The sequence below is a fragment of the Amblyraja radiata genome, chromosome 31 (assembly GCF_010909765.2).
Source record: "Amblyraja radiata isolate CabotCenter1 chromosome 31, sAmbRad1.1.pri, whole genome shotgun sequence".
In the NCBI taxonomy this organism is placed as follows: Eukaryota; Metazoa; Chordata; class Chondrichthyes; order Rajiformes; family Rajidae; genus Amblyraja; species Amblyraja radiata.
This window is the reverse complement of record NC_045986.1, coordinates 21,269,651-21,289,213: the sequence shown is the minus strand read 5'-3', so window position 1 is coordinate 21,289,213 and position 19,563 is coordinate 21,269,651. Positions and strand designations below refer to the sequence as shown.

The 19,563-nt window shown below is 41.8% G+C and overlaps 1 protein-coding gene across 1 annotated transcript; it reads right to left on the bottom strand.

Moving 5' to 3' along the window:
* Positions 1-2,382: 2,382 nt before the first annotated feature.
* dffb (DNA fragmentation factor subunit beta) lies at positions 2,383-16,276 on the bottom strand. The gene is made up of 7 exons (XM_033048071.1): positions 16,047-16,276; positions 10,110-10,236; positions 8,926-9,105; positions 7,663-7,742; positions 5,047-5,187; positions 4,205-4,305; positions 2,383-3,098 (listed from the first exon to the last, which is right to left on the bottom strand). Exons 1-7 carry the CDS (start codon positions 16,152-16,154, stop codon positions 2,921-2,923), a joined length of 915 nt encoding a protein of 304 aa, XP_032903962.1. The 5' UTR covers positions 16,155-16,276; the 3' UTR covers positions 2,383-2,920.
* Positions 16,277-19,563: the final 3,287 nt, after the last annotated feature.

The following is a 19,563-nucleotide window of genomic DNA, read 5'->3' as shown; positions in this document are numbered from 1 at the left end:
ATCAGCCATCAATATCCTGCCAATGCCACAATAAATATTGGCGGCACGACTCACCCGTTGCAGCGGCTACCTACAGCCTGTCTGTCTTTTTTTTATTTTTTGTCTAGTTAAATGTAGTGTTGGTGTTTTTTAATACTGGTTTTAAATGTGTATATGTGGGGGGGGGGGGGGGCGGGGGAAACTGTTTAAAATCTCTTCCCTGTCAGGGAGACCCGACCTTTTCCCTGTCGGGTCTCCGTTGTCGTTGAGGCCTAGCACCGTGGAGCGGCCTCCAACCTGAACGACCCGGGGGCTCGGGAGACTGCGGAGCTGCGGACTACTCACCATCGTGGGGCTGGCCGGCCTCGGAGCGTGGGGAGCGGTGGTGACTCGCTGCTGCGACTCGACTCCTGGGGCTCGGAGGCTGCAGCAACGCAGCCGCAGGTCCGGTGGATTGTCGGGACATCGGGAGCTCGCGGGTCCGGGTGGAGAGACCGCTTCCCGGAGCTCCCGCAACGCGACTTCTCCAGCCCGTGTCGCGGGGTTGGAACAACCCGGAGCGGGGACGTACATCGCCCGGCACGGCTTCATGGCCGTGGGACATTCCAGCGCCCGCCGGGGGCTCCAACATTGTGACTTTTAGACCGGGAGCGGGGCCGTAAATCGCCCAGCACGGCCTAAAATGGCCGTGGGACTTAGCATCGCCCGCCTGGGGCTTGGACATCGGGAGAGAAATGGAGAACAGGGGAGAGAAAAGACTTTGCCTTCCATCACAGTGGGTTCACTGTGATGGATGTTTGTGTGAATTAAATTGTGTGTATGTCTGTAGGAAATTGTCTTTGTATGGCTGTGGAAACGGAATTTCGTTTGAGCCTCACTGAGGCTCAAATGACAATAAATGGTATTGTATTGTATTGTATTGAAAGTCTCAGTAGGAACTGTACAATAGGGTTTGGTTCGAGCCACCTCTTGGTATCAGGCCCAGCCTTCACTCTGCTCTTCAAGTGGAATCAATGATATTGGAAATACTTGATTGGGGAAATTAATGCTTCCTTTCCATTGTAAATATGATGCCCTTAGCCTTAATTCATTATGTAGTTTAGTATTATTGAAATCCTTTCTATAATTGATTTATAGAACATTATATTAGATAATGTGTTTCAAGACCATTCTGAAGTATCACGAAACACAAAATTCAAAAGCTGTGTACTTTGGTGTAGAACTGCCAGTATTTTACAGTACATGCACCTCTAGTTGTTAAGACATAACACTTGTGTTAAGAGCGTGGACAAAGTTACTATCCGAGTCTAGTGGGAATTCAAATGCAAAACCTGGATCTCATATAATTATCCAGCAATTCCACCAGGAAAATCCACTCTGGATCTAGTATTAGGATCTATATGCCCATTAAGTTTAATTTGGATTGTTGGGATGCAGATAAAGTAAAGTGAATAATGTTTTTTTTCATTAATTATGCTTTAAGACATTTTACTTTTTAAAAGAAAATAGTCTTTCAGCTGAATCGTTTTTTTAATATATCTTTCGGAAACATTTAAAAATATTGAACAGCTTTGATGTATGGTCCGGTCACATTGTGGCCCGGGTTTCATGCTGAAGATTGGCTACAATTCAGCTTTATGTTGCTTGTCTATGAAATTGCCTGGCTGAGCAAGATCTTCTGTCCAGAATCGATCAGGATAAATCCAAGTGACGGGCTAATAGTGAAAAAAGGTGGTCCAATGCTGCTTTTACACCAAAATACAGGCTTGAATGCAAAACAATTTATTTTCAAACTTCATACTACGAATAGAAAATTGGTACTTGAAAGTTAACAATTAACTGGTGCATTATAAAGGTGCAATTTGGAAATAATAAATCTTTTAATAAACAATCAAACCTTCATCATTTATCTTATTATATTGTATATTATTGCTTGATTAAGTCTGGAGATAAATATATATTTTTATTAGGAACTCTTGATTCAAAAATAATGCTGAACTATTCAACATTACTGACTTTGTGTACATTTTTGTTGGCTTGCTTTACTGTTTTGTTGTTCTGCTGTGTACTGGTGGGGGGGGGGGGATAAGTGAGTCTATGTGCCCTATTTGGTAGTGTAATAACTTGTTATTGAAACTCTGTTGTCTGAATCCGGTGATTTTTCGAACACAACAGGAAATACAAGCTCTTCACGCAGGTCTTCATGGGAACCCACACAGGACTCATTTCAGTGTACGATTCTGTGTGCGATTTGCCCCAGCCCTACTTTGAATCTACAGTGGACATTTTTACAGTACATCTGATTGGAAATAAACAACACACACAAGGAGGTGAGACATTTTCATCCTCCATAATCAAACATTGCTATCGAAACTGTGTAGAAAAACCAAAAACAGATCCAGGTTATTTTAATCCATTTATTCATCGGATGTGAACATGATTGCCTATTTCCACAATTATTGTCCATCACAGATTGCCATTGAACTGTAGAGGCGGTTAAAAACCAACCACATTAGTGGATCTGGAATCACATACTGTATAGGCCAGTTTAGATGAACCTAACAGATTTCCTTCCTTGAAAGGCATTAATGAACAGTAATCTCATAGTTACCAGTTTACCTTTCACTCCAAATTTATTTACCCAAATTTAAAACCTTCAGCTACCACAGCTGTCTCTGTATTCTGCTGCTATTCCAGTCATTTAACCACCACACTACACACATCTGCCATTTTTATGATATTGTATTAATATTATGCTATGAGATATAATTGTCTTTAATTCAGCTGTGTTTAAAAATAATCTGCCTCAGAAATTCAGATCTGTTTAAAATTAATCTGCCTTCAAAAGCAATCAATCAATGATAAAATGATCAAGACAACATATAATTTTGCATTCGTTACATGATTTCTTAAAGTTAGCTTACAGGTCAGAGATAAATCATTAAAGAATATTGTGCTTGGTTAGTTTGTGACAGACAAAGTAAACGAACTTCAGATTTTTCATGGTAAACAATTCTTCGTAGAATTGTAAAACTTCGGTATCGTTAACTTTGGTATTGTTATTCTCCACATTTTCCGCATAATTAATGATATTCGAAATAATAACGGATCTCTCTTTCCTGTGGAGAAAATACTGAATTAAGGATAAAAATAATATATCTACATCTCAATCTTTCAAGTGTTGCACACATTTGCAAAGTAACAAGTGCAAATTAGAGCTTTGCCTAAAATAGGGGATGAATTTCATAATATTGTCACTCAGTTGCAGATAAAACAGATATTAAAGTAATGCAGATCTTTTATTAATAGCTGTAATTTGTAATTAAGTCAACATTTATTCATGGGGGAAAACAACAAACAATGTTCTTAAAATATGTTATCCCTGCTTCTAATGTTCTTCTGTTATGGAATAAAAAATTGAAATTTTTGGAAATATTCAGCAGGTCAGGCAGCATCTATGGACGGAGAAAAATAGTTAACAATTCAATTTGACGACTTCCCAGACATCAGTGTTGTGTCGTCGTCGTCCCGTCCCCCCCCCAAATCAGAGGGTTCTGATGAGTTCCAACAAGGGATCTTTGACCACAATAAAATCTAATATGTTCAATTTTTACCAGTTTTCCCACATCAGCAGTTTTTGTTTGTATTTTACTTTTGGATTGTCTTGTAAGTCGCATTGAGAACCAGCTATCTCCTTCCATCAACATCAAACACCATTCTTCAGCGAGGACAAGACGTGAGCTTGCTGACACAACACTGATGTCTGGGAGTGTGTCTGCATTATGTCCAACCAAGACTGAAGGAGATGCCTGGCCCTAAACTGTCCTAGGATAATTTAAGGTTTTGTGTATTGTACGAGTCAATGTACTTGGGATGCTGCTGCAAGCAATATTTTCATCGTATCTACTGTACTTGTATAAATGACAATGCGAATGACAAATTTCCATTGACGTACACAAATTATGGCCTAAAATTACACGAAGAACTGGAGTAACTCAGTTGGTCAAGCAGCATCTCTGCAGAACATGGATAAGCAATGTTTCAGCTCGCAAACCTTTGTCAGTCTGAAAAAGGCCTCTTCACCTTCTCCAGAGATGCTGCTGTAAATCCAGCACTTGGGATCTTTTTTGTAAACCAGCATCTGCAGTTCTTTTTATCTTTAAATTATGGCGACATGATGTACAATTCATTTGTCTTGAAATGTTTTAAATATTTCATCACCTACTTGTGATCGAAATTCCAACTTCTGAACATAATTCTGTGTTCCTTGCAACGGTACGGATTGATTGAATGCTTAGACCCACAAGTTTGTTTATCAAACGGCCCCTGGAAAATGAGTAACAATTCAATTGATTATTGTTCAGTGTGACAATAGGTTTAGCCTTGAAAGAAGATTGGCTAATGAGCTGGCTTAAATAGCAAGACTTTGTGAATATTGTTTGCAGGAAGTGCAATTGAGTTCTTGTTCAGTCACTTGAATCCAAATGTGCAAACTGAATGCAGAAAGGCTGGACGATATCTGAATATGGGTTAAAATACATGCTCCATATGTATCTGTTCACATTCTACACCAGGGACATAAGCACAACTTCCTGGTTGATCTTCCAAAGAGGCACTGACAAATTGTGGTTCACTCCAAATGGAAATGGTGCGTTTCAGATTAGACCTGAACCCCAACTGCCTTGTCCAGTGGATACGAGAAATCACCAATACTAACTTCAAAAAGAGCCAAACAGGTTATCACCAATATCTAGGCCAATATTTATCCCTCAAATCAAATTATTTGATCACTGTGACCCTAAATATGCTTCAGGGACAAAATATCCTCAACGACTGCCAAGAATATTTGGCATGTGACAGCTGAAAGTGGAGAAGGAGCATTCAGATGATACCAAGAATTGTAAGGCCAAACATTAGAAGCACAAGGAGGTCTTGTGTAAGCAGTGAATGAGACCAACCACCTCACAAACCACCCACTCACCATGTCAGCCACCTTCTCTTTGTTGAGTAGTCCATGATTCTCACATGCTTCTTCAGCCATTTCAGAAAAAAAATAACAAGGCTCACCTGGCAAGTAAAAAGTCCACTGCTATCACAAATACATTTCTGTTCATCTGTCCTGTCAAAGTATGATTCATTGTGATTATTCCCTTTAAGCATTTCCTTTAGTTTATCCTTAATTTTTATTTCTTTTTCTTTTTCAAAATCCTGTAAAAAAGAAATACATTTACAATAATTAAGTTCCTGCTGTTGATTGAAACCTGAATATAATTACACTGGGCTGTAAAACAGCTGAGGTATGGATTCTTCACAAAGAGAGTAACTGTGAATGGATATTTGCAAATAATTATTTCAATTGGTCCAAAGTTGACAACCATGCTTTCATTTGCCCCCTATGTTTATTGAGGGTTCCTGTACATTTAATAATTTCATAAATCCATATACCCAGTGCTACCTAGATTACAGACAGCCAAATGAATAAAATCCCAGCCTGCCCAATCTCTCCATATCTCCTAATTCCTACATTCAATTCCGCTGTCTTAAGAGCATTGAGCTCCAGATTGTTGCGACTGTACCAGGATACCAGCTGTGTCACTTCCTGTCTGTAGGCAACCTTCTCCCCATTCTGGATCAGTCCAATCAGGGCTGTGTCGTCCTCAAACTTGAACAGCTTGACAGGAGTCTGTGGAGGTGCAGCTCACAAGCTCACATTATAGGAGTAGAATTAGGCCATTTGTCCCATCGCGTCTACTTCGCCATTCAATCATGGCTGGTCTCAGCCTCCTAATCTCCAGTTGTTGATCTAGAGAGAGTAAAGGAGAGGGGAGAGTATGCAGCTTTGCAGTTCTCCTATGCTGAAGGTCAGCGGGTCCTAGATGTACTTTCTCAGCCTCACATGCTGCTTCCTGTCTGTCAGGAAGTTGGTGATCCACTGACAGAGATTTAGGCACAGTCAGCTGGGAGAGTTTAGAGTGTAGTAGCTCTGGCACAGTGGTGTTGAATTGAGAGCTATAAAATCCACAAACAGAATTTAAACAAGATCTGGTGCAACAATGGATACAAGCAGCTTCCACTGGCTGCACATCCCCAGAGGATGCCAGCACCATTCACTTTCATCAAGCCATCGCACAAAACTGATTTTTATCTAAAGTGAGTCAGCACTGCAGGATCCAAGTCAGCCAGCACTGCAGGATCCAATGATCATTTTGGTTTCATTTCAGATTTATGCCAAATACAATATTTTGCTTTTTTTATATTGTTAAGAGATTGCAAGGAATCCTTCACTATAGAACACAGCACAGAAACAGGCCCTTCAGCCCAAAGTGTCTGCGCCAAACATGATTCCAAAAACCAATTCTTATCTGCCTGCACATAATCCATATCCCCGCACATGCATGGGCCCATGCAAAAGCTTCTTTAATGCCACTATTATGTCTATTCCACCACCACCCCAGCAGCACGTTGCAGGCGCCTACCACGCACTGTTTAAAAATATCCTGTAAATTTCCTTTAAGCGTTGTCCCTCTCACCTGGAAATCCCCTCCAGTATTCAATATTTCCATCCTAGGAATAAGATTTTGACTGTACTCTATCAATGCCTGTAATAATTTCATATTCTGCTATTAGGTCTCCCTTCCATAGAGTCATACAATGTGGAAACAGGCCCTCTGACTCGTAGGGCCGAATGGCCTCCTCCTGCACCTATTTTCTATGTTTCTATGTAACTTGCCAACTCCGAACAACAAACCCCATCTGCAATAGTCCTATCTGCCTGCATTTGTCCCTTATCCCCCTAAACCTATCCTATCCATATACTGGTCTAAATGTTTTTTAAATGTTGCAATAGTACCTGATTCAACTACCTCCTCCAGCAGCTTATTTCATACCCACCACCCTTTGTGTAAATAAGTTACCCTCAGGTTCCTATTAAATCTTTTCCCCCCTCATCTTTAACCAATGTCATCCAATTCTCGATTCCCTTAATCTGGGCAAAAACACTATGCATTTACCTGATCTATTCCTCTCATGATCTTGTACACCTCTAAGATCACCCCTCATTCTCCTGTGCTCCAAGGAATAAAGTCCTAGCCTGCTCAACCTCTCTCTATAGCTCAGACCCTCAAGTTTTAGCTACATCCTCGTAAATCTTCTCTGCACCTTTCCCAGCTTGACAACACCTTTCCTTTAACATGGTGACACAATACTCACTGTGAGGGTCTTGCCCATGTTAGACTTTCCAAAATGCAACACTTCACATTTCTCTGTATTAAATTCGATCAACCATTTCTCAGCCCACCTGCCCAACCGATCTAGATCCTACTACTTCTTAATGATGCTGATGACAGAGTACACATTGGATAATATACTATAATGAATTCCCTTCAGGTATTTAAAAGAATAGAAAATGTTCCCATTCACCTGTACAAAATGTAATTCCAGGAGGCTAATCTAGCTGGAGCAGCCAAACCTACAGTGTGCTCAAACATACATTAGTTTTCAAAGCACAAGTTCACACTAAAGAATTGGAAATACCTTCACTCCAGAAGAAGAGCGTGAATGTTGGCTTCTGTATATTTGTTTGCTTGCAGCAAAAAAATCCAACTTAAAAAACATTTATTTTGAAAACATAGCAAGCATTAGACATCACATTTTTACTTCGTCAAAACTCTTCTAATTTCATACCTTCGGAAGATAATTTCGCATTCGCTGGCCACAGATGGATTTCATGTACTGTGATTTAGTTTTGAATCGCTTGTCCAGATCTGTAAAATAACAAATCCTATCATTCATGCTTCTAACCTGTAGCAAGAATTATAAACTCTGCTAATCTGACATGTTCAAGACTCTGGTGCAAGACTGAGATTTCCAGGACCATTGGATGCTATTCCCTATTATCACCCCAAAACACCTTTAATTCTTTTGTAAGATGCGACATTGCAATTTAATACATTTTCCAGTGAACATGACAAATATCAAGGGAGTGTGGGAAATGTACCCTGCTGTGTTTAAAGGAAGCATATGGAAGAGGGAGGGCCTCGGTGAGTTTCAAGGAAAAGAGGAGCAGAATTTCAATGGGTCTACAGGAAGTGCAGAAGCATATTTTAACAGTTGTTTGGAGGATTCTTGTTATTTTACTTTCTTTGCAGTTGAATCTTAAAGCTACAAAGATATTTGGCAGGTATGAGATTGCATGAAATTACAAATTATGTATCAAACCTGATGTGTTAAATGTAATACAAGGAATTGCAGATGCCGGTTTACAAAAAAAAGATACAAAGTGCTGGAGTAACTCAATGGGTCAGGCAGCATCTCTACAGAATATGGATAGGTGACATTTTGGGTCAGGATCCTTCTTCAGATCCCGACCCAAAACTTCACCATCTATGTTCTCCAGAAATTCTGCCTGACCCACTGGGTTAAGTTACGCCAGCACTTTGTCTTAACATGCAATTTTGTTTCTAGCACTGCTAAATCTTTTTCCTTTTGACACAGTACCTGCCAATTCCTCTGCTGGCTGCTTCTGGGTAACATAGTCTGTGTCTTATTTTGTGTTTATTCTGTCTAAGTATTTTCATCTGTGTGTCATTAGCATTTGTGTAACCGATTGAGTTCCCTGTTTATGTTCTGATGTTTGTCTCTGTCTTTGATTTTCTCAAGTTGTATCGTATACACCTCATCTTCCTGAACTCAGTGGTCCACACATGGGAAGTTATTTTGTGTTTGGATTGAAGGCAAGAGGGTAACCCAATCATATAAACTGCCAAATGTTTTGTTCTGTGCGGTCATACAAACACTAGTGCTGAACTGGAGGTCTGCTAAAATGCTACAAAAGTCAAGATCTAAAGAAGATGATGGAATAAAGGGAAGGATAAGATGTTGGACACATTATAGAAGAGGTGATTGCTTAGTTCAGTTGAGTACTATTCAAGATATAATACACATCACCTTCAAACCAGCTTGGATCCTCCTCCCGTTTTTCAGCTGAAATATTTTCCTGACATATTGGAATAAAATTCTCCAGAAACTTCCTTTTCTTGGGTGATGACATATCATTTGCGAGTGTAGCTAGTTCATCATTGTTCTCATAAAAGGTCTCCACAAATTTATCTAAAATGTTAAACTTCTCTGTAAATTAATGGAGATACATGTTGTCAGTCTGAGTTCCAAGCCTGAATTGGAATAATAACAGCAGACATTATAAATAACAGCTTAGCAACTCGAAGCAATGCTCCTTTTAATAAAGAACTCAGATTGATTGATTTAAGACACTTGTAGGAGCATGCAGTCTTAATCTCAAAACAATTTGGGAGATGTGCAGGTAAGTGAGACACTAACCTAAATATGAGCACACTCTACATTCAATGGCATCCTACCCCTGACACAGCTTAGAAACATTCAGCCCAAATGTGATGCAATTTCCACCTTCACACTCAATCCTGAAGCCAATGCTCTAATTTTTTTGCAACGCTTTCTGATGACGTCACTCACGCAGTATTTTTAAATCGGTTCCGTCTTTCAAAATGTATTTTTTGCGATTTTTAACGGGAGCGGAGCTCAATGCAGCGCCTTCACAGCTCCATGGCGCCACCGGAAGTCCCCCAACATTATTCTTCTATATCCCCAAATTCTTATTTTAATGGAGACTTTACAGAAATTGGCCAAATTAGGAAAGGGCTTGACTATTTAAATATTATAATCAGGGAGTGTATGTAAGAGTTAACCTGATTTCTGGTTTTGATCTGGGCTGGCTGCATTTCCAGGGTCTTAAGAAACAGAAAGCAAGGTGTAGAAAACCCAAAATATCGCCCATTTCTTCACTCCAGAGATGCTACCTGTCCCGCTGAGTTACTCCAGCTTTTTGTGTCTATCTTCTGTAGATAACTACTTGTGAATTAGCTGGAGCAGGTGATTTTCCCCAGATCATTTAACTTCTCCCCTGTCCAGCAAATGTTGCCACGATGACCCTCCAATGTCTAAACCCACAACCCAGGAACGGAACGAACTATAGTTTACTCTGTCATGCCATCCCCACCAACCTGTTTTCAGAGGGCATCCTGTTTGGGCACCATTTGTACTGTCCTTCCCTGCCAACTCTCCATCCCTGTTCGTCACCAAACCCCTTCATTTACCTCCTTTCCACTCCTGCCCTTTTTGCAGAATGACGAGCTTACAGTTACGATCCAAAGCGAGAAAATAACGTTCATCAACTTCTGTCCCATCTTCAAAAAGGCATACACGACAACCATCCGCTGACATCTATTCAAAGTCAAAACCAGCAGTTATCATCAAGCATAATACATGATGTTGCCATTTCATTTTCAAATCAAATCGAATTTCTTGATGCATGCACAAGTACGATGAGATACCGGTACAATGAAAATCCAGAAAAATACATGAAACATACATATAAATTTGACACAAATTTTGCAGGACAGTGAAAAGTAAAAGACAGCACTAAAAACAAGACATTACTGGAAAACACCATCTATACTATTACTAAAACTCACATCTTGACCACTTCCAGGTTGCGGGTTTTTTAATTTGCTCAAAAACGGTACCCGTTATTGCTAGGATTTTTCGGCACCTTACTCACCGTTCTCCTCTCTCCAAGCGCACCAAGTTTTGTTATAATCGGTGGAATTATACAAAAGTTATGAAGGTTTACAAAATCGTGTGATCAGCAGATTGGTCTTCTCGCCTGTCAGTCACCATGAAGGTAACGCCCCTTCCAGCACCCGCTGGAGAATAAAGCCCCGGAGGTGGAGCTGAGTCCGTGAGCCGCGCAAGAGTGGGGTCGGGAAAGCCGCTGTGTGGAGTCGGGAAAGCCGCTGTGTGGAGTCGGGAAAGCCGCTGTGTGGAGTCGGGAAAGCCACTGTGTGGAGTCTGGAGGTGCTGTGTGGTGCCGCGGCCAGTGGCCACTGAATGGAGTCCCTCCACCCCCACGCCCCCCCATCCCCCCTCCACCCTCCTTCCCCCCTCCTCCCCACACACCCCCCTTAGTTGTAGTAGGATGATTCAGTTGCCTGATAACAGATGGGAAGAATCTGTCCATTAATCTGGATGTGTGTGTTTTCACATTTCTATACCTTTTGCCCGATGCGAGAGGAAAGAAGAGGGAGTGGCCAGCGTGCTACTCTTTGATTATGCTACTCTCCTTACCGAGGCAGCGCGAGGTATAAATGGAAACAATGGAAGGGCAGTTGGTTTGTGTGATGGTCTGGGCTGCAACCACAATTCACTACAATTTCTTGCAGTCTTGGGTGCTGTTCCCAAACCAAGCTGTGATGCATCCTGTTAAAATAGAAGCTGTCACCCGTGTATTTCTGTGCAATGCACTTGCCCTACTAGGCCACGATGCACCAATCAGGATACTTTCTGCAGTGCATTTGTCAAATTTTGATAAGGATACAGCACAGTTGTCAGTGGGTGAGTTGTTGCCTTGCAGCGCCAGAGACCCTGGTTCGATCCTGACTATGGATGCTGTCTGCACGGAGTTTATACGTTCTCTCTAACCGCATGGGTTTTCTTCAGGTGCTCCAGTTTCCTCACACACTCCAAAGACGTATAGGTTTGTCGGTTAATTGGCTTTGGTAAAGTTTGTAAATTGTCCCTTGTGTGTGGGATAGTGTTAGTGCACGGGGATTGCTGGTCAGCACGAACTTGGTGGGCTGAAGGGCTAATTTCCACATTGTATATCTAAACAAAACTAAAGTGTATGGTAAGATGTCAAATCTCTTTAAACATCTCAGAAAGTAGAAACACTTCTGTGCCTTCTTCATTAGTACATGTATATTCCTAAATTCTCCCCATTGAAATTTGTGTATACATGGATTCTGAGTCCATTCCAATTGAATCTGTCAGTAAATTCAGGATATATGCATAATGTTTAAGGCTAGTTCAATTTAAATTCAATTTAAATGCTGTTCCTTCCGATTGGAACCAATGGCATTTCTATGCATATCCCTTTAAACCAAAAAAAACATACATTTAACCTGCACATTGAAACCTAGCAATAACTCCATTCAAATGAAGTAGGTTACTGCTTGCACACCACCCCTGGCAAGGTTTGCAACTGACCCCTGAACAAATTTTGACCTACAATCATCTCTGCACTCAGTGGTAATTCCATTGTCCGAACACGAGGTCCAATGCACCTCTGTCTGGCCTCCAGTCTATCTTTGACTTATTGCAGTGCACGAATGTGCCATTGGAAGATGTGCTGAACATCATAGGGTAGATGATGCCGATGTCTTCAGCCCATAACCGCAACTTAATCTGGCACAAAAACATTGTAAAGTCCGGGCACATACAATCATTGGCATTCTATAAAGAGACATATCTCTAAACCAAACTAGACTAAACTAGAATGAAGACTATATAATTTGTCCGAAGAAAGGTCCTGACCCGAAATGTAATCTCTCCATATTTTCCAGCGATGCTGCCTGATCTGCTGCATTACTCCAGCACTTTCTGTGCTTTTGTGTAAAGCAGCATCTGCAGTCCCTTGTCTCCACTGCATTATTTGTATTGTGATTCAAAGTTATGTTCCCAGCAGTTCCACATTATTGATTCTTTTGATAACAAAACAAAACCATCAACCTAAAGACCCTTCATCAGAACTGGGAAGGAGAGAAAATGAGTCCAGTAAACTGCAGGGAGGGTGGGGGGCAAGGGAATGATTCTGATAGGGTCAAACCGAGGTAACCACGGGGAGAAGATTTAAAGGAAGTTATCTGTCTAACAGAAACAATGAACTGCAGATGCTGGTTTACAAAAAAAAAGACACAAAATGCTTGAGAAACTCAGCGGGACAGGCAGTATCTCTGAAGACAATGGATAGGTGATGTTTTGGTGCGGAAACCTGGTCTGAAGAAGGGTCCCGACCTAAAACGTCACCTATCAATGCTCTCCAGAGGTGTTGCCTGACCCGCTGAGTTACTGCGGCACCATATGTAATATTTTGAATCTGAATTAGTGAGAATTTTATTGAGAAATGTCACTGCAAAATCTAGAGCCAAACATGCAGAACAAAAGATAAGAAATTTGATACACGAAGAAGAAATGTTTCAAAACTGTTTCAATGACACCCAGCATTTCATGTATCTACTCTGCCTGTTATGTCACATTGTATTGATTAGAGGAGGGCATCACTTATCTACATTGCCTGCTACATTGTTAACTATTTGAAGAGCATGCATGTTCAAATTAATGCGTAATGCCATCATTAAAAGAGAAACTGTTGCAACCTACTCACATACTAGTTTTGAGGATGAATTGTAAGCAGCTTTGAAAATGATTGAAAGGTGATTTGCATTTATATAGTGGCTTTTGTTAACATTAAATACTCCTCTATTCTGAGCGTAGCTAACCTGCAGTGCAACTGAGAAAAGGCTCAACCATTTTCTTTCCACTCTAGAGCCATGGCCATTCCAAGGTCAGTCCTGGAGCTGCAGCATGCAAATGGTACATGTTTGGAGGCCAAGCTCCAAGTCATTGTCGACATATTCATGGAAGCATTCAAGAGACATCTTCAAAACAATGGTCATCTGCCACCCAGAATGGTGGCATGGTGGCGGTAGAGCTACTGCGTTACAGCGCCAGAGACGCGGGTTCAATCCAGACTACGGGTGCTGCCTGTACAGAGTTTGTACGTTCTCCCTGTGACCTGCTTGGGTTTTCTCCGAAATCTTCAGTTTCCTCCCACACTCCAGAGATGTACAGGTTTGTAGGTTAATTGGCTTGGTATAAATGTATGAATATAAATTGTCCCAAATGTGTGTGTAGAATCGTGTTAATGTGTGGGGATCGCTGGTTGGTGTGAACTCAGTGGGCCGAAGGGTCTGTTTCCACGTTGTATCTCTAAACTAAACCAAACTGTTCCCCCACAATGCCATTGACCTTTTCCTCTGCTGTACTAGAGGGTCAGGCAACATCTGTGGAGGAAATAGACAACTGAGGTTTTGGGTCCTGATCCAGAATATTATTTGTCCATTCCATCCACAAACGCTGCCTGACCTGCTGAGTTCCTCCAGCACCTTGTGTCTTGCTCAAGATTCCAGCATCAGCAGTCTCTTGTATCTCCTGTACCGTTCTAAGTTGATTATGAACATATGTTGGTTCTGTGTTGAACTTTAAACTTGAAAGAGCACATGGGGTCTTAGTTTTGTGTCTGAACAAAGGTTCTGACCAGAAATGTCACCCATCCTTTTTCTCCAGAGATGCTGCTTGACCTGCTGAATTGCTCCAGTACTTTGTGTCAATCTTCCGTGTAAACCAGCATCTTCAGTTCCTTCCTACCCATGGGATCTTAGTTTGTTGCTGAATCCCAAAAAATAAATCACACCTTAATTTGAATTCTGAATTGTACTCAACTGAGAATTTGAGCCGAGTGTTTTATCTTTTAAATAAAATTCTTGGAAATTGAAGTCTGTTCACGAATTTGCAGATTACACAATGTAGCATGGTGACGCAACGATAGAGTTGCTGCCTTACAGCGCCAGATCGATCCTAATTACGGGTGCTGCCTTCACAGAGTGTATACGTTCTCCCTTTGACCACATGGGTTTTCCCCGGGTGCTCTGGTTTCCTCCCACACTCTAAAGACGTACAGGTTTGCAGGTTAATTTGGCTTCGGTAAAGATTGTAAATTGTCCCTATCGTGTGAAGCATTGCGCTAATGTACGGGGATTGCTGGTCGGCGTGGACTTGGTGGGCCGAAGGGCCTGTTTCCGCGCTGTATCACTAAACTAAAAAAAACTAAGAGGTTTGAGATCAGCCCTGTCCTCAGATGCTGTCCGCGTCGTAATTGCATGTTTCTCCTGTGACAGTGGAAGTTTTTGTCAAGCGCTCCCATCTCTCCACACATTAAAAAAAGATGCGCTGATATGTTGATCATAACAATATGATAAAATAGGAGTAGGAGAACGGTGACGTCTCTGCTTGCCTACCCTTCTTCGGACTCTAAACAGTCATGTTCTAAACAGTGACCAAGTGACCAAGGAGCTCATTGTGGACATCAGAAGGTCTAGGGGTGGCACGCCCATCCATATTAACGGGACGGAGGTGGAACGTGTTTCCAGCTTCAGGTTTCTGGGGGTCAACATCTCTGATGACCTCTCTTGGACCCAGAATACCTCAATACTGGTCAAGAATGCTCACCAGCGTCTCTTCTTCCTGAGGAGACTAAAGAAGGTCCATCTGTCTCCTCAGATTCTGGTGAACTTCTACCGCTGCACCATCGAGAGCATCCTTACTAACTCTATCACAGTATGGTATGGCAACTGCTCTGTCTCTGACCGGAAAGCACTGCAGAGGGTGGTGAAAACTGCCCAACGTATCACCGGTTTCTTACTCCCCTCCATTGAGTCTGTCCAGAGCAAGCGATGTCTGCGAAGGGCGCGCAGCATCGTCAAGGACTGCTCTCACCCCACCCCAGCCACAGACCTCCCATTACTACAGGTCTCTCCGTTGCCGGACCAGCAGGTTCAGGAACAGCTTCTTCCCTGCGGCTGTTACACTACTTAACTCTGCACCTTGGTGATTGCCAGTCACCCTCCACACCCCCCCCCCCCCCCCCCCCACACCCCCAAAACTCCTTCCCCCAGAAAAATTGCACTACTGCTACTGTATGTACATATATATATATTACTGTTCCATTATTCTATGTTCGCTCGTCTGGGTGAGATGTTAACTGCATTTCGTTGTCTCTGTACTGTACACTGCACAATGACAATAATGATTGAATCTGAATCTGAAATCTGACAGAGTCCCTTCCCGGAATCAGATCTGTAGCCGAAAGTCTTGTTTCGCAAGAAGAAAGTTTCATCCCTTTACTGGGTATAAGTCCTACTCTAAATGCATCTAAATCCAAAATCCCATTCAAAAATATATATACCAGACGTCTTCATTACTTACAATAAAGGTTGTAAAATAAGAAAGTGCATTACAACGTTTGAGAATAAAGGAGCTCCCATAATATCCCATCATTTCCGGGTTCCGTGCCCGATCGCGCCTTGCTTTCAATATTTATGCTCTTTTGTGAACTACATGATCGATTATAATCTCACCTGCAATTTATTACAGCCCTCTTGCACTAACTCATTCAGGTTGCTGGCTACCACTCCATGCGGACCGTCCCCGCTTGTGTTGGTCACTCTGAATGGTTTGCCGTCCATGACTTCGTTCCGGGGCGGAGTTGGCGGGAGCGCCTGTGTGTGCGCGCGCGGCGGGAACCAGGCTGCAGATAAAACTGTGTGGGGACGAACTGCAGAGGCTGGTTTACACCGAAGACAGACATAAAATGCTGGAGTAACTCGGCGGGGGAGGAATAGTCGACGTTTCCGGCAGAGACCCTTCTTCAGGCAGGAAACGGCACGGAATCGCCATGATCAAGTCCAGCAATTTAAAAAAGGAAAGAAGCAAGTTATTGGAAAACGCCCAGCAGGCCAAACAGCATTGTGTGGAGAAGGTACACAAAAATGCTGGAGAAACTCAGCGGGTGCAGCAGCATCTATGGAGCGAAGGAAATAGGCGACGTTTCGGGCCGAAACCCTTCTTCAGACTTTTCAGATTTTTGTGTACCTTCGATCTTCCAGCATCTGCAGTTCCTTCTTGAACAGCATTGTGTGGAGAGATGTGTTTAAGAAGGAACTGCAGATGCTGGAAAATCGAAGGTACACAAAAAAGCTGGAGAAACTCAGCGGGCGCAGCAGCATCTATGGAGCGAAGGAAACAGGCAACGTTTCGGGCCGAAACCCTTCAAGCTTTTTTGTGTACCTTGTGTGGAGAGATGTCGTCTTAATGAGTGCTTTTCACATTTTCTGTTTTTATTTAATATATACACACGTTTTTTTTTAATTACCAGTGATCATTCGGAAGTAATCAGTCATAGTTTTATACAGTTTAGAAACAGGCCCTTCAGCCCAACTTGCCCACATCGGCCAACATGTCCCAGCTACACTAGTCCCACCTGCCCGCGTTTGGTCCATATCCCTCCAAACCTTTCCTATCTATGTGCCTATCGAACTGTTTATTAAATGTTGGGATAGCCCCTGCCTCAACTACCCCCTCTGGCAGCTTATTCCACACACCCACCACCCTTTGTGTGAAAAAGGTACCCCTCAGATTCCTGTTATTCATATTTAGGTTGGTTGATGGGGTCCATATAGGGTGATTTCACTAAAGCTCACTGGAGCGCAGATCCGCACCCACGTGACCACAAAATTTAACTGGAGTACATGCGTCACTTCTGGTACATGTTAGTGAATGGGAAAACACGCACTTTCACACCCGTTAAAAACATCGAAACCGGCCAGTTTTTGAGCTGCAATTTACTGTGCCAGTCGGGGTGACCGTGAGGAACAGCTACCTAAATTTACAGTCCAAAAAAAAGATAGCAACTAAGGTAAATTCAAGAGGGAGCTGAAGGTGTAAAAACAGCGGAAGTGCTAGCGGACATTCCCCGTGGAGATTTAAAGATCGAAAATATCAGGAATTATCGCGTTTGCTCGCTGCATTTCATCAAAAGTAAGGCATTATTGATCTTTTATCTTTATTCATTTGTTATATGAAAAGTATTAAAAGTGAAAAATCCGTCAGTAAAATTGCAAAATCGCCCATGGTTCTTAGGTGGGTTTTAACATGCAAAATGAAAATGCTTCTGAAGCTCCATTTACCATTTAAATAATCGTAAACTATCAATGCGTTTTGAAATAAATTTTACTCAGATGCAAGCTAAGGAATGGGATAATTGTCAGCTGTTAGTTGGACAAAATTGGGACATTTTACTATTTGCCAAAATATATTTCTCAATGTTTCTTGTTTAAAGCCTGCACAATCAGTAAAATTTATTTCAAAACGCATTGATAGTTTACGATTATTTAAATGGTAAATGGAGCTTCAGAAGCATTTTCATTTTGCATGTTAAAACCCACCTGAGAACCATGGGCGATTTTGCAATTTTACTGACGGATTTTTCACTTTTAATACTTTTCATATAACAAATGAATAAAGATAAAAAGTCAATAATGCCTTACTTTTGATGAAATGCAGCGAGCAAACGCGATAATTCCCGATATTTTCGATCTTTATATCAAAGATCTTATAGCGGAGCTATAGGATCTTTGCTTTATATCTCCACGGCAAATGTCCGCTAAGCACTTCCGCTGTTTTTGCACCTTCAGCTCCCTCCAGTACTCCAGTTAAATTTTGTGGTCACATGGGTGCGGATCTACGCTCCAGTGACCTTTAGTGAAATCACCCTATATATTGGCTGTTATGTCGGCGATAATGTCATTTTGTTGGCACCTTCGCTCGTGAATATTCCAGCATGCTCTTGAGTTGTGCCTTGTTGAGGATAGAAAGACCTTTTGAAGTTAGGAAGTGAGTTATGCATCTATTTATGTGGCCACTATTTATTTCAAGATTCGAGAGTCAAAAGTGTTTTCTTGTCATATGTACCGAAAAATGAAATTCTTAGTTGCAGCAGCACAACAGTACTCTGTGAAACCCATAATAAACAAAACACAGTTCAATATATATATAAAAATAACATACAAATAAATAATAATAATAGTCAAAAATAATACCCCCAAGTGTATAGAATTTGGAACATATTTGGAGGTTATAGTGTTTAATAGCTGCTCCTGAATCTAGACATTACAATTTTCAGGCTTGTTTATCTTTTTCCCGATGGTAGGAGTGCAACGAGAATGTAGCCAGGGTGGTGTGGGTCTCTGATGCTGCTGGCTGCCTTTTTGAGGCAGGGACTCTTGTAGATCCAGTTGAGTCTCTGGTCAATGGTGACATTCAGGATACTGATGGTGGGGGATCTTGGCTTCTTCTTCTTCTTCTTGCGTATGGCATGCACAGCCTAAAGTTGTCGGACAACTTGTTCTATTTGATCTTATTTGATTATGCACGCCGGGTTGATTGCATTTGTCGAAACAGGGAGGTTACAATCTCCCACTCCCACCACATGAAGGTTACAATCTCCCACCCCGGGGATCTTGGCTATGTCAATGTCAGTGAATGTCAATGGTAGATGATTAGATGTGTAGGAAGGAACTGCAGATGCTGGCTTAAACTGAAGATAGACACAAAATGCTGGAGTAACTCAGCGAGACAGGCAGCATCTCTAGAGAGAAGGAATGGATGACGTTTCAGTTGAGACCCTTCTTCAGACTGAGTCAGGGAAAAGGAAATGAGAGAGATAAAGACAGATGCAGAGAGATATTGAACAAATGAATTAAAGATATGCAAGCAAAGTAATGATGATAAAGGAAACAGGCCATTGTTAGCTGTTTGCTAGGTGAGAATGAGTAGCTGGTGCGACTTGGGTGGGGGAGGGATGGAGAGCGAGGGAATGCAGGGGTTAGACACTCTTGTTGGAGATGCCGGACACTTTAGCGGCACACATGTTTCTTGCTACTTATCAGTCCATACCACTTTGGTTTGGTTGTCTTGGTTTTGTTGCATGCAGGCATCAGTAGCTTTGTTTGCTGAAGAGTAACAAATGAAATTCTGTGTGCAATCTTCAGCAAACTTTCTTATTTCTAACCTTATGATGGAAGGAAGTTCTTTGGT

Excerpts from the sequence above, each read along its gene's own strand:
- dffb (XM_033048071.1), bottom strand. The coding sequence starts at position 16,154 with ATGGACGGCAAACCATTCAGAGTGACCAACACAAGCGGGGACGGTCCG. Across the intron at positions 10,237-16,046 it reads AGGGCTGTAATAAATTGCAG|ATGTCAGCGGATGGTTGTCG; the intron begins GTGAGATTATAA and ends GACTTTGAATAG. Across the intron at positions 3,099-4,204 it reads AGTTGGAATTTCGATCACAA|GAAAGAGAGATCCGTTATTA; the intron begins GTAGGTGATGAA and ends TTTTCTCCACAG.